General features: G+C 36.9%; 1 protein-coding gene across 2 annotated transcripts in view; it reads left to right on the top strand.

Moving 5' to 3' along the window:
* The window catches only part of Con (Connectin), a 258,429-nt gene that overhangs the window by 164,012 nt on the left and 78,509 nt on the right, over positions 1–15,908 (top strand). For both annotated transcript variants that reach the window (XM_069052089.1, XM_069052090.1), the window contains one exon: positions 10,022–10,268. In XM_069052089.1, coding sequence (XP_068908190.1) covers positions 10,022–10,268 — 247 coding nt within the window. The remainder of the gene's footprint in view (positions 1–10,021; positions 10,269–15,908) is intronic.

Raw genomic sequence — 15,908 nt, 5'->3', positions numbered from 1 at the left:
AGCGTCATTGTTGTATATCTTCAGAGTCGTTATGTTGGTAGTCCAATTTTTTTGCTGTCGCCGTACATAATTTCAAGATTTAAACACTGCACACATTATATTTTTCACGGCGTAATTTTGATAAGAAGATGGCAAAGAAACGCCGGAATAGTACATTACCCACCAGACCGACGTTCAAATTTATAAGGAGTAGGTATCCATTTGCGTAATTTAATAAAGTTGTGAATGTAAGGCAAGTCAAGTTAGAGTCCTGTAATAAAGCTGCTATTTCGCACCAACTTTGGCTAGTACCGAGACGTCTGTCTGGCACACCCTCTTTGAAAAATATGTAACGAAACTCGTGGACCGTTTGGGCAGTGTTGTGTTAAATGAAGTAAATTTCTGGTTTTCCTCGAGACGACATACTTGAAAGTCGAGTGCTAACTTATATGAGAAGATATGTTGCAGAAATTGATTAAACTTTATTGCAGACGAGGAATATTTGAAATAGTTTCAAATAAACAGGCTTTTCTAATTAAATCTGTTTAGTTCTGCGTTAATATTGTTAATTAAACCATGTACCGAACGTGGACGTAACGTCACGTATGCGCACGTATTCACAAATAAAACAGCAGCTTCGCTAGAGCACTTTTCAAATCAAACGAACATTTCAAGTTTATTCGCACTAAACAGTTTGCTGCTGAACGGGTTTTAATGAACGTTTTGTAATTACTGGGATTGGTTTGTTTTTATCTGTGTTTTTATCTGCACTGATGAACTATAAAATATGAATGATTAATTAAAACATGAAAAAGTTTGTTATTACTAGCTGAAATAAAATAATGTTTAATTGATTTCGATCTCCGGCGCATATTGTCCCAATTTTCAATCAAAAACTAAATTCAGTTTGGTCTGTTAATGTCCAACAGTTTCGAATAGACCACATCGGTGTTATATCAAGTGACAGACTCCGTCGCCTGTGCTTTGTTTGTCGAGGGCTCATGTTTCAGTAATTTTATCAAAACTGGCATTAAATCGTTGACCAAGTTAATTAAACGTTGATGCAAAAGCTGTGTACCTATACGTTAGCTTTTCAAGTATATTCTTGTTAGAGCAGCTGCAAGCTGGGAAAATACAAAAGTTTGGGTCGTGTGCTCAATAAACTTAACACATGATTAAACGACGGACCACTATTCCGCCAAGAAAGTAAAGTTTGCGATATATTTTCTTTTCTTGTAAAAACTTAATTAAGGAAGTGTACGTTCCACGGAAATAACCCATGTGCACGGAGTGAGGTTGAGGCAATCCTGAGATATTTCCCTCATGTTCAACAAAACAACTTAACGGTCAATATGTGCAACACCGACCGTGTTTAGTTTAATCCAGCCCGAATATTGAACCACTGGTTCAACTTTATTGACCGGCACGCCTAATTAAAATGGCTCCGGACGAAATTACCAGGTACGACCATATTTTACGGCCGGCATCGGTTCGAGAGAGATAATGGACGTCTCTTTTTCAGTCTCTCTAATTTTAAATGACAATCACGACAAAGCCGCGGCTTAAATTCATTGTTTTAGGTGACGTTAACTGCTTTAGCGAATTTTAATTTTAATGCTAGCACTTTAATTTGATTACCGTCTTTAATATAAGAATTTAATAGACTTCATCGTCGATTCGCGACTGATTATGAGCCACCGGATCCCCTCCGTTTCTTTTCCACTCGATTCCCTCGTCGCCGTAGCCCCCCAATTACGACACCAAATGGCCACTCCAATTTTCAACAATAATGGGGTGGCTCACAAATAGAATTTTTAAGATGGATGACTTGCAAGGCGGTTTCTTTGTACGATCGTACAAATGGCGACTGCACAATATTGCACCGTTTCTTGGGATGCCATGAAAACGAGGCAAACATTTTTTTAAATTTTTTGGTTAAGTACTTGAATATAAATAACAGTGAACTCTTTAAATGACACTTGTATAAGAACAATAAAAATAATATGTAGTTATTTGTGTACGAAGGCCAAAAAGTGCATCTCTTTCGTCTGAGGTTCTGGCCGAGGCGCAGCCGAGGCTTTAAATAGGCCAGCACAAAACGCATTTTTCCTCCGCTTGTGAGTACGTAAAATTACCGTTTTCATTAAGGGTGCCTAAAAAACAATGATGTCTTGAATATTTTTTTTATCTCTCTTTTTCGTTTGCTCGTTTTGATGATGAATTCTAATGAGAGAGGAATACATAATACCTCATTGCAAGTAATCATTGTCTACTTTCATGGGTAAAAGCTTCCAATCCTGGGGACTTCCCTCTTAAGCTGGCGTGATCCTCTCGCCTACAATTTTTTCGTCCTCGTCCTGAAATAGCGTGCGCCTGAAGTTGACGGACAGGTGGACAAGCATGCGAAATCGATCTGTTTGGACTAGCCTTTCGTGAAAGATGTAAATATTTAAATATTCAGTTTCTGTACGTTGTTGACTAAACAACGTACTCCCTATTCAACTTGCCGACAATTCTGGTGTCGCAAACTGGGAACTTGACTTAATTTCAGCCACAATGTGACAACCGCAAACCCATAAACTATCCAACTTTCACAAACGCATCATCCTTTGTACTTCATTACATGCATATTCGAAAACAGTCTGCAATTAAAATGATGAAACTTATCCATGTTGCAATCGGAAAGTTCCGAGGGGTGCAAGAATTGTCGAGTTTGTGCACGCGAGTGGCCAAATTCGGGGGATTTTTTTTCATAATTAAACGGACCGATAGGCGCGCACTCCACGTGAAAATAACTGAATATGTATCCAAGTTAAGAGGTTAAAAAAACATGTCTGAGGGATTAGCACCCGCTTTAATTTATTCTCCTGAATAGATTAAGGGATTATTGAAAAATCCCATTACCCAGTATTTTATTTTCATCAAAATCCACACGAAATATATGAAATGGAATTTACCTTTTTTTGTTGCCTTTTATAAAAATTCCTTTGGTACGTTTAGAATACAATTTTGGTTTTTTCACTATTCATTAGCTTTTATTTATCAACATAAAAAGAAAAATCAAGATATGTTTATGAAATGAACTTTGTACATCATGACAAAAAAAAATGATTAAATTTCATTTGAAGATTTTTCTTTTGTAAAGGCAGAAATGTTTTTATAAGAGGGATGTTATTTATTTCACATATATTTTTTCCGTTGTTTGACATGACAAGTGCCACGAACCATGTTAAAATATTTGAAAATATGAAAGAGAAATATAAAAGAGCTTGTTTTTGTTTTAAAGCTAAACATCATTGCCAATCTGAACAAACGGTTGCTGTCGTTTTTACATATCTGTACAAAGCTTTAAAATTATAATTTTAATTTTATTATGCGTATGTAAATGTATGTCAAATCTTTTGCAACATTTGTAGCAAAAAAACTTCCCACTCTGCTAATGTCAAGTAACGATAACAAATTTCAGGAATTTCAGTTCGATTTGTACAAAATCCGGCGAATACCTGTCAGATGCAAACACCCAAAATATTTTTTTACGTTTAATTCACCAACGGAAACATTTTGGTTAAGCGTGTGATTTTCAGAAATCCATATTGACGTTAAAATTCGGCAATAATTTTTAATTAACACGAGTTTATCGATAATTCCGCAAACTAAATAAAAGTTCATTGTGTTGCATGAATAGATTTAAATCGCAACCACATTTAATGCGGGATTTAGAATTAACACTACCGATTTGAAATTGTGCGATAGAGCCGCTGCTGACGCAGTATTGATTGTTCTGATTTTACCACACAATAACGATGGATTTAGTGAAAATTAAGTGATTCTGTAGGTTATCATCCTACCACGTCGGCAAGCCGACGACTCAATTGACTGGAAGCTTATTTAAAAAAAAATTGCGTTTGGACACGCACACGCATTAATCTAAAATTGCAATCAACATTAATTTTTTATAAAACAGCGTGTTTTGATAAATCAGCATGTGCTAATGATAAAAATAAAATATATAAATAGGCGGATATATTTTATCCCTAAACTAAACTTTGAACCGAACACAATAATTTATTTTAAAGTTTTTTTTTTTTAAATTTGACATATAACTAGTCACATATTTTTAAACCTGATTTATGGCGAATAATGTAGGCTAAAATACGTATACGTGATAAAATCCAAAAGTTTTGATCCCGATTTACTTTTTAAAACTTAAAAAACTTGAAATAATTCAACAGCTTTATAGAAATAGTCACAAACTGTTATTTTTTCTTCCTCGCTGGTTCGGTTTCACTTTTAACAAGAAATACAGGGTTATTATAAATGTTTCTAACATCGTAGTTGGCGTAGAAAATCACACAAATTTTAGATGTGTCGCTAGCCTGGCAGACTATACTCCGTTTCTGAGTTTGATGCCGGTAAGTCGTAAACCCGGGATGTCATAAATCAATAATAATTACCGCTTAACATACGCATATGCAAATTTCTTTTGTTGGGAAGATACTTGCGTACCTTAAAGTAGGAAATCCAAAAATAACATTTTAATACCAGTAATACCAGAAATATTCATCTTTCTGCTTATAATTAATTATTCATGAAATGTTTTGGACGCACTGGAATCTGTTAGCGCTTCGGTCGTATTATGGCTTAGCGGCATAGGGGTCAGAAACAGAGTATAGTACCTATGTATCGCAGATAGGTGGCGGCATTGGCGGTAGTTTTTACTGCTGTCAACTGTCACGTAGGAATGTATGTATATAAAGCGGCACACCTAAAATTAATCATCCAGCCAACTACGATGTTACAAACATTTATAATAACCCTGCACCGCTCCAACTGATTTATCGGCAAAGCTTCTCAATAGTGCCAGTGTTGTCATATTCTTTAAAATCATTTCCAGGAGAAGAATTCCAACAAATCGGGAACATTTACCATATTTGAAAGTATCGTAGTAAATCTGAATGACACCATTTCAATCATCTTAATTACTTACTACTACTTTACTTTATTTTACCCTACGGGCTTTAAAGGATTCCTATACTTTACAGTTCTAAATAAACTTACAATTCCAAAATCATTCTTTTTTCTTTTTTAAATTAACCTACATTTTCTTTTATTCCCCACCCCTCTCCTTCTCTATCCTTTCCCTCATCTTCCATACCTCTTTCATCCATCCTATCTCTCTTCCGTCTTCGTTCAGTATTTCTCCCCGTTCCTTTTCCTCCCTTTCTCTCATTTCACCGCATCCTCTCCACATGTGCTCGATCGTCTCTCTCTCCTCACGGCACATCCTGCACATTCTTTCCTCCTCCTCCATCCAGTACGTGTTTTCTCTCTCTTCGTTCCCACATCTAAATCTCGCCATCATTTTCCTTTCTTTCGTGCTCTCTCTCCCAAGATACACCGGAACATCCTCTGTCACGCACCTTTCATACTCCCTGTTGTACCTCGCTTCTCTGATTCTCTCCCTTCTCTCCTGCTTGTCCGTATCTCTGTCCCTCTCGCTCAGCTCCGCACACATCCATCTTCCTTCCGCTCTCATTCTTTCCACTTCCTCGCTGGCATACCCGTTCCTCCTACAGTACTTCTCTCTCTCCTTCTCATCCGCGTTCTTTTTCTTTTCTCTATAGCACTCAGTCAGTATCCTGCATTCTTCCCTTCCGCCCATTCTGTCCTCGAACTTTGCCGCTCTCTTTCCCGCTTTTACTCTCAGCTTGCTCCTCTTGCACTCTTCCCTCACTATGTACCCTGGTGTTTCTCTGTCCACTCCTAGCACCCATCTCAAATATTTCTCTTGCACCCTCTCCACCTCCTCCCGTTCCTTCCATCCCCATATCTCTGCTCCGTACATCAGCACGCTCTCCACCATGCTCTCGAACATCATCATTCTCCTCCCGAACTCGCCTCCCCACATTCTCTCTCCTATTCCCCACACACATCCAACTACCTTGTTCGCCTTCCTCACTACCTCTCTCACTTGCGCCCTGACTGTGGCTCTCCCGTTGAAGGTGTAGCCCAGGTACTTAAACTCGCTCACTCTTTCTATCTTGCTTTCTTCCCACTTCCACTCGCTCTCCTCATTCTTCCTCTTTCTCTTGCTGAACACCATCATTTTCGTCTTCTCTACATTCACTTCCAGCTTTTTCTTTCTCACATACTTTTCCAGGTTCCTCATCATTTCTTTCATCTCTCTCTCACTCTTTGCCACAATCACCATGTCGTCCGCAAACGCCAGGCTCCATACTTTCTCCCTACCCACTACAACCCCCCCCCGCCTGCGCTTTCTTCAACATTTCGTCCACATCCGCTACGTATATCGTGAACAGCAGGGGACTGAGCGGACAGCCCTGTCTCACTCCCTTTGTTGTCTCAAACCATTCGCCCTCTTTCTCTCCCACCTTCACCTTGTTCCTCGTTCTCGCATATATCTCCTCGACCTTCCGCACCAGCCATTCACTTATTCCTCTTTCTCTCATACATTCAAACATTTTCACTCTGTCAACCTTGTCGAACGCCGCCTTGAAGTCTATGAACAATGCGTACATCCTCCCCCCTTTCTTCCTCAATTCGTTCCTTGCTAAATGGTCCAGGATGTACACATTGTCCACAGTACCCCTTCCCTTTCTGAACCCTGCCTGACTATCCGGCAACACTCCCTTTTCCTCGATTTCCCTCTTCATCCTTTCGCTCAAAACAGACGCATACAACTTATACCCCGTGTTCAGGAGAGTTATTCCTCGGTAGTTTTCCGCTCTATTTTTCTCGCCTTTTTTAAAAATTGGGCAGATTACGCCTTCTCTCCAGTCCTCCGGGAATCCCTCTCCTCTCCATACCCCATTCATCAGTTCCACCATTCTCTCTACCATTCTTTCAGTCCCATACATCTACGCTTCATTTTCTCTTTTTCAAGTATCTTATGTGTCTTCCCACCTCCTCCGCTGTGATTTCTGTTTCCTCCATCACCGTCTGCTTCTCTTTCCTTTGTGTTCCCACCTTTCCTTCTTCTTTCCTCCCTTCCAGCAGTCTCATGAAGTACTCTTCCCATTCTTGTATTGTTATTTTCTCGCTCACAGGTTCCTTTTTCTTCCTCTCTCTGTTTATGTATTTCCACACCTCCCTCTCTGTTCTTATTTCTTTTATCTCTTTCTCCTCCCTTTCCCTCTTCTGCTTCTTCTTCTCTCTACATCTCTCTCTGTATCTTCTTTTCGCTTCTAGGAATCTGCTTCTGTCAATTTCGTTCCTCCTCCATCCTCTCAGCGCCTTTACCACTTCCCTCTTTGCTTGCTCACATTCTCTGTCCCACCATCCATTTTTCTTTCCTGCCCCTTTCGCTCCCCTTACTATCACCTCCTTTTTCTTCGTCGCTTTCTCGATCACTTCCTTTAGCTCTGTCACCATCTTCTCTATTTCCTGCTCCTTGAATGTTGCTTCCTCCAGTCTCCTCCTGTACTCTCTCACTCCATGTTCACTCCACACTTTTACTATCACCTTCTTCTCCTCCTCTCTCATTTCTCCCTTTTCCTTTTCTTCTTGGTTCGTTCCCTCTATGGTAATTTCTAGAGGGAAATGGTCGGAGTCCACTCTTTCTCCCACTTTGAACTCTTTCACTCTCTCCCATGCTGCCTCATTTACTATTGCGTAGTCTATGACTGTTTCCCCCCTGCTGCCTACGTATGTCACTTCCCCTTCCTCATCCCCTCGTTTATTCCCGTTCAGCACTTCCCATCCATTTTCTTCTATCCACTCTATCAGCCTCTTCCCCTCTGCATTTTCCACTTTGTCTTTCGTTTTTCTTCTCCCATCCCCTTTCTCTTCTTCCCAATTTCTGGCTCCTCTCTTTCCAATTCTCCCGTTAAAATCACCCCCTAACAGCATGCATTCTTCCCTGTCCATCTTCATTGTGTTCTCGACCCGTCTTGTTGTTTTCCTCATCTCCTTGCTATATACTGTTGCTATTTTCCACCATTCGTTATCTATATGAACGTTTCTTTCCATGTATCCCTCTTCTTCCCCCTTTTCTTTTTGTTTCTCTTCAATTCCCAACTTCACCCCTGTTATTATTCCCCCTGCAGCTCTTCCTCTTTTTCTTTCTCTTTTTGCCCATTGTCCTTCCCATTTATATTCTTTCGGTAGCGTCAATCATCTTAATTTTGATATAGTAACTTGCAGGGTAAATACAATTTCAATCTCAGTAACTATAAATTGAATCACAGCTTTTTCTCATTTTATTCGGTGTTTCGTTTCTGAAAAGTCGAATAAACTTCGATATCACAACCTGATTTTTAAAAGAGCATATCTTGTCAATCTTTCCATACCTCACATTATTTTTGTTTTGGTTTTCAGAGGAAATATATCTTCAATGAACTTTCTTTCTAAATGTCCATTCTTGGTTAAATAGGAAGCGAAACGTTCTCATTAGCGACATTTAAGTGCTCTTTAATCTTAATTAGATTTTTTCCTTTCTCTCTTAACAACTTAACGACCAAACAGATTTCAGTTAAATTTTTACTCATACTTAGTGAAGGTTTAATGAACCAATGACAAATCGACACGCCATCTACCGAACACTTTTAGACCTACTATTTATTATCTATAAAATTCAAAGCTTGTAGGTGTAACTAAATTTGCACTTAAATAAATTATGTAAAATGTAACATAAAACAGTGTAAGGTATTTAAATTTGAATAAAGCGATATACTTTACGTATTTTTAGAAGTAATGAAATAATTCATATTAAAAAAATTTAGACGAAATTTACGTCGAGGAACTGGAATTACAATTTAATAAGAAACAGGGAATTAGTTTACGCTTTCAGACGTTAAATCTAACTCGCATAAAATTCTCTAATTAAATTTGTCGCGATTAAATTTTAAACACTTGCAAATAAATGCGAAAATCGCGCGCCCCTTCTAGACGTCTCGTAAACATATGTATATTTCCATAAAAAAAATATTGTTACCGATCCTAAAAAAGTTGCACATAATTATGATGTAATAAAAGACGAATAAAATGTAGATTTCTATTAAACTCAAGTGTTCAAAAATGTTCAGAGATCTTCACTATTTAGTACAAGTGATAAAAAGGAAAACAAATCGGAGCAGGCGTTGCAAATTATCTATCATGCCGTAGCGGAATCCTATGGAAATAAGCGTTCAATGCATTATAATAAATCATCTCTCATGAATTTTAAAATGAAATGAAATTTAATGAAGAAAATTGATAAAATAAACAAGAGCAACATTTTACATTCGTAAGAATGGATAATTTACTAGCTTTATTGCCAAATGCGACACCACTGGGAAGCAGATTTTTTGATGAAATGTCAAGAAATGTCAGTCAACGGTGTTGATGTTAACCTTGACAATCCAACTCGAAAATTTTTAACCAATCGAATTGCAGCATTTTTCAAATTTGGACCAATCAAATTGATTTATAGTGAAAAAACACCGAACAGAGTGAAAAAACAACCAGCTGAATGAAAAAACAACTAGTGGTTTTTCAGCGAAAAAATTTATGTCAAAATAAAACGTCAAATTTATTAGATCAACTCGATAAACATTTTCTCGGTGGATTGTCAAGTCGAATACAATTCGTGGTCTAATTTTTTCTTCAAAATTTGTCATTTAAGACATCCGTAACTTTTGCTTTTGGAAAATTACACGAGTCGACGAAGGAGGAAAAGCTACTCGTGTCTTAAATGACAAATTTTGTTGGAAAAAATTAGACCACTTATTGTATTATATATGAAAAAAGATTTTCAATTTCGGCAAAGTTTACGGGCGTTTTCTCTAATTGTAAGCCACAATTATCCCGGAATAAGTGGTAAAATGAGCTTTACCATTGAAGATAAAGTTGTAATTATTAATAATAATTAATTAATAATAGATGTTTCGAGAGGTAGGCAACCAATAAAACCACTGTGTATAGCAAGTATACATATGTATATGTACGATTAAACTAAGACAGATGTTTTTCTTGTTGATGATTCTGTATAGAAAAAGTAAGAGTATCAAGTACTACATCAATTCAATATTTGTATCTATTTCAGGAATTGAATCTGGAGAATAACCAGATAGAATTGATATCTGATCGCGCTTTCGCTGGACTGAACCATTTGCGAAAACTTAGCTTGAGCCATAACCGACTCGCAGTGTTGTCAAGAGGTCTTTTGGGAGGTGTCTCCACCATAATTCATCTAGATCTGCGTTTCAACAGCCTGGAAACCATCACCTATGACAGCGTCCAACCCATAATTCCAAATCTAAGAAACGAAAGTAGTTACTTCTACATCGCAGGTAAGAATTGCAATTAAAAGACAATGTAATTTGTGTTTGTCTGAATTTATTAATATTAATTGTTCTGTGATCTACTTACAGTACAGTGATTCGGTTCGTAGGTTCATTGTTTATGAATTGTCGTGCTAGTATTTTAAAGCGTACACGAAGTGTACTACAGTGCTCGTTCGGAATATAAATGAATTAGGGCACCGCATGAAGTGGCTCGAATTTCGCATGAAAACTAGCTTCTAGTGGCGATGAAAACTGACATATTCATTGTAAAGAGGTGCTCGTACGTATTTATGAAATGACGTGTCTGCCGGATACATGATACTCCTATAAATTTGAACGCGCTATCAAAACGTTGGATGACATACCGTGCTAATGTATTCTAATGGCAGTCAATAACAGTCAAAGCAAATACACTACCTCTTTGGAAAAATATGAGGTATCTGGTTAACATAAAACTTTATCCAAGGCGGCATTAGGTTCATTACACGTGACACCGACCGATCGCTAGGATGAACACTAATCCTCGCAAAGTAACCTGACACGGAGTCAACGTTACAAAAATTAAGTATCGACCGGAAATATTCGACACCGTCCGTTCAAGAGCGGATACATGGACCAAAATCTATTCGAGAAGCATCGAAAGTACCCAAACATTCTTCACCTGGAGGGCTCGACTTCGGCTCTTGTTCCTTTATAGAGTATAAACCGAAACTACAACAAACAATACCTTGTTAAACGATATTTATTTTTTTTTAATGCGCAATTATGCGGATCATTATACAAACATATTTGAAGAGGAAAACGGTTCGTTCAGCTTCTCTTCGACTCGACCTTAATGAAAAATGACGTCTGTCTAGACGTCCATAAATCTTGAGTATCTGTTTTTAAGCGCCAATTAGAATACAATGTCCTCGAGTTTCTTTCAGCAGATCCTTCCACTCATTCATATCATCTATTGCTGCCGTACTAGTTTTCTTTATTATAAAATAATATTGTTCCATGCTGTTGGATATGACCATAGAATGCAGACGACAACACACAGAGTAAATAAATAACAATCATGTCGATACGCCCTCGACGGAAATGCAACTGAAACTTCCATTACATATAAATAACTGATTACGCTTCAATTTTGAAGAGTTTAAGAAGTAGCTCAAAGATGATAAAGAAAAATCAATGATGATAATAATAGTAATACGCAGATGTTGACAATCCCGTACTTTCTCCTAAAGAGACCTGGAGTAGGTACCCTAACATCACTAGACACACTATTTAGCTATTTTATTAGTAGGAGATACGACAGTGAGGATGTGATCAGAACAAGTGAATTGTTTACCCAATATAATAATAATGAATAAATAAAAATGAAGCTACGAGTATTCCCTTGATAATTGTAGATTATATCATTAAGAGTAGAAGTGGCTCTTTTTGGGCTAAGCCCAGAGACAGAGACGAGGTTGAGGTCGACAACTGGGTGAAGCACAAAAAGACTTTCTACTCTGAATCATTTTATCTTCAAGCGGATCACAAAAAAAATCGGACATGAACTGATTTATACAGGGTGTTTTCCAAGTTGAGGCGTTCCTTGTAACACGAGGTACTATACATTATTCTTAAGAGTTTTAGCCTAAATCTTCTTAGTAAAATGTTTGTATTAACAGAGATAATTATTTGTATATTTTTATTGTTTTCTAAAATTTTGAGTCCGGTCCTGACGTGGCCCAGGATGGTGTCTTTCTGGAAATCGCTCTGCGTACTCTCTGGACGCTGCATTCTGATAACGTGATAACATTGTCAATATACATTAGCAACATACTTGTGAGTTCATTATTTTGGTAATGATAAAGCCATTCCGTGACAACTCTAACAGTATTTTTGATTAACGTCCATGCTCATTTGATTTTTTTTTTGTCAATTCTAATTTCTAACAAATCAGCGCAAATTTGAGCAGAACCGGTTTCAGAAATTTCAAAAAAATTAACTTATTATATTATTATATATATTATATATTAACTTTGAAAACACCTTGTATATTAAATATTTCGTGTAATTTATAATTGTAATTGATAAATAAATCGTGACAAATGCTTCAAATGACCTTACATTTGACTCGGTAGAGCCGCCTATGGACAGTTCTGCTCCTAGGACTTGAAGTATTTCTACTTCGTATTTCTACTCCGCTCAGAAAAAATGCCACTTTAACCGTTTCAATGGAGATACACAAAGGCGCGATTTTCAGCCGCTTGAAGATAAATATTTTTTCTATCTTATCGGTGATTGCTTGAAAATTTTTTGAACAAAAGTTTCCAAAAATGATTCAACAAGAGTTATAATGGATAATGGATGGACTAATAAAAAAATTATATAAACAAAACCAGAATTCGTTTTAAATGTGGTAACGTATTAAATATGATATCTACAATATCTGTTTCGGTTGACAATTTGCAGATATGTATTTTTATGTAAATCCGCATAATTTCAGTGGCATTCGCTAAATCACGTTCCAACGTGAATTACAAACAAATTGATTTAAACTGCGGAACTCCTGAACGTTATTCGACAAATTAAAATTGTGATAGTTGTGTTTCTCCACGAAAAGCTAACAAAAAAAAAAGATTACTCAAGTTGGGAGGTGTTTTTACCAAGTAGTGTGTTCAAAGCTCTAGTAAATTAACTAGAAACTGCACCTAAGTACTCGGTGTTAAGTTTCGTTCGAGGATGTTGGTATGTGTTAATTAAACGATGTACAAGTCTTGTAAACATGTTAACATTATGATCCATGCAAAGTAAACGTTTATAATAATGTAAAATATCCACTAGCCGAGATATGGGCAATAAATCTAAACGGCGTTATTGCCTTGTCATCACATCGCAACACAGACATCTAGTCTGTTTATTTTCCTAGGAACATGTAAGAAAGTGCTCGTCAAGCTATCTCGAACAAAATACGAAATCGATAGAATAGCTTCCGAATCGAGAAAAAAATAAATAAATAAAACTCTCCACTGATCAAGCGGAAAACTGGCGCGCGTTCAAAATTGATCAGGCCCATTTACTTTTTATCAATTTTGATTATACATCGCGCAATTACACGTCCTTCCCGACAAAACAATGCAGCCGGAATAGAACAAAGCGACCGAAAATTTCGAATTGTCAATATTGCAACGAGTTGAAACGAAATTTATGCAGAAAAGTTTCCTTGTATGTGTGATTTACATATTCATTCATATAAGCTACACTTGCTTTAAATTAAACAGCGTAATATTACAATATCCTTCGCGATACGCTGAAGCGGTGAAAATTGCTGCAACTTTTGCCTATGAAGTTGGAAATTGTTTTTTACGGCAACAAATAATCAGCTTTTCGGGGTGGGTGGCGCAAAATTTAATCTTCACCAGCTAAACGTAGTTATTGGACATGGTCGCTACCGGCGAGTACCGAAGTTAGAACAATGCAGTAGACCGAGGATAAATTAAAAGTCATATTGGATAAACAGTAATGGTGACATAGACAAACACAATTAATTTGAAATCTAAACTAGTGAAACTAATAATAATAAAAGTAAAAAAAAAAACGATTTGTTTCTCCAAATATCCACTGGAATTTACAGCACTTAAAGTAAAATATAATACTTTTAATAATGCATAAACTTTTATTACGCATAATAGAGTAATTTAATGTAGATAATAACCATATAACAGAGAGAGAACACAGAAAAATGTTCGGTATATTAAAATAATCTCTATGCAATATCAGTTTTTCCCTAAATAACACATGTTCAATGTTTTATTAAAAATTAATATATTTAATAAATCAATTGCATATCTAGATGTAAATTGCAACAAACACTGTTTAAAACAATTTAATTATTTCATTCCGATTTTCAATAAATTCTGTCATGTACAAATTTGAAATTGGAATTTTATTGGAAATATTAGTCAATAATAGAAGCATTTTAGTTATTTTAGTAATATTCAGCCACGATTTACGTTGTGAAAACTTTTAAATTTCATCGAATTTCTGAGTTATCCCGGCGCATCCACCAAAAAAGTTCATACTCAAGCTTAGTTTACATTAGTCGAGTAAAATAAAAGGTTGAAGTGAGGCAAGTATTCCCATTAGTACTCAACTCGTCTATTTTTAATGTATACTTTTCAAGCAAGTAACGAAATAGATAGGGTGAGTGTGCTTGTTACGTTGAAGAAACAGTGGTGGCAGATTAGATGGTTTGATTCGCCAAATACTTGCACAATTACTCGATCGACCATCGTGTAATCGTGATTTTTTCCATTTGTTTCTGATTAGCACATCTGGCCCTTAGGCGTAGCAATCGCCAAGCGAGGCACAATTTTAATTGTCACATATTAAAAACCAAATTGCATTCAGTTTTCAAAGATTGTTTTTTCTTGGTACAATCGTGGAGAAAGTATAATGGCTATTATTCACTCGAATGATTCCACCACTCGCCTACAGCTCGTGTTGTGACAAAATTCGTGGCCCTGTTATTTCCTAACGCAAGAATATGTCTTTAGTCTTCATTCAACTTACAAGTTACAAATTACGCAAGTTACAAAACCAATGCGTTACTGTCCGTTGTCTTTCTCACCTTCAGGGTTTGATAAATTTCATTTTTCAACACGATAGCTCTCGAACGGTAAGGACTATAACACAGTTCCTGGAAAAGGATAACGTTGATATCCTTCCATGGTCTGCTCGGTGTCCAGATTTGTCCTCGATCGAACACGTCTGTGATTTGATGAGAAGACAATTCAGTAATTTACGCCACCCTCGAAGAAACTTGAGCGACCTTCGTTTGCGGCTAGAGAAAGCACGGGATGAGCTGCATCGGGACACTATTAATCATTTGATTGAAAGCATGCCTCGACGTGTAATCAAGTGTATACGAAAGAAAGATGGCTCGACTCGTCATTAATTTTCTTTTTATTTTGACGATTGTATCTTTAAACAGTTTTAATAATTCGTTCCTTTCACTGAAATACATATTTTGGGGAAATTTAAGAATAGACACTATTTTAAATATCGAGTATTCATTTAATTTATCCTCAAAGTAGGCATTGAGGAGTCGATTGTGAACGCACCAACGATTCCCGATGACGCATCAGCTGTTTAAATCTAACCTCAATTTTTGAGTTATCTGTGTTTTTACCGTGCAGACTGACGAGTGGTGCGTTCACAATCGACTCTTCAACGCCAACTTTGAGGATAAATTTAAATGAACACCCGATACAATTATTCTCCCATAAGTTGTAGTTACCCAAATTTTGGACAATTGTTCGTTGGATATTTGCGATGAATTAGTCTACCTTTACCATTTCTGAGGAAAGTTGAGAAATTTTTCAATTACCTCTTTGTAAAAGAAATCAAATTGCACATTCCAAAATACCGCGTACTTCAACCCAGCTTTGATGTGATATCAGTAAAAACGCCAACTATCGAAATGGCACGGGAGCACCATAAAATTTTATAAACCTACGTTACGTTATTCGTTCCATTATACATATGTTCGCAGTTGGTCTGGCAACCGTAGGAAAAATGTGAAATCCCGGGTTTGAAAACAGTGAGAGACGCATTACGTGAAACTTACGACGGCGACGATTTAGGTCCAAGCCAGGCATTTCACATCGA

This window comes from Tenebrio molitor, chromosome 6, assembly GCF_963966145.1.
Source record: "Tenebrio molitor chromosome 6, icTenMoli1.1, whole genome shotgun sequence".
Classification (NCBI taxonomy): Eukaryota; Metazoa; Arthropoda; class Insecta; order Coleoptera; family Tenebrionidae; genus Tenebrio; species Tenebrio molitor.
The sequence above is the reverse complement of the archived record's forward strand: the minus strand, read 5'-3'. Positions and strand labels throughout refer to the sequence as shown.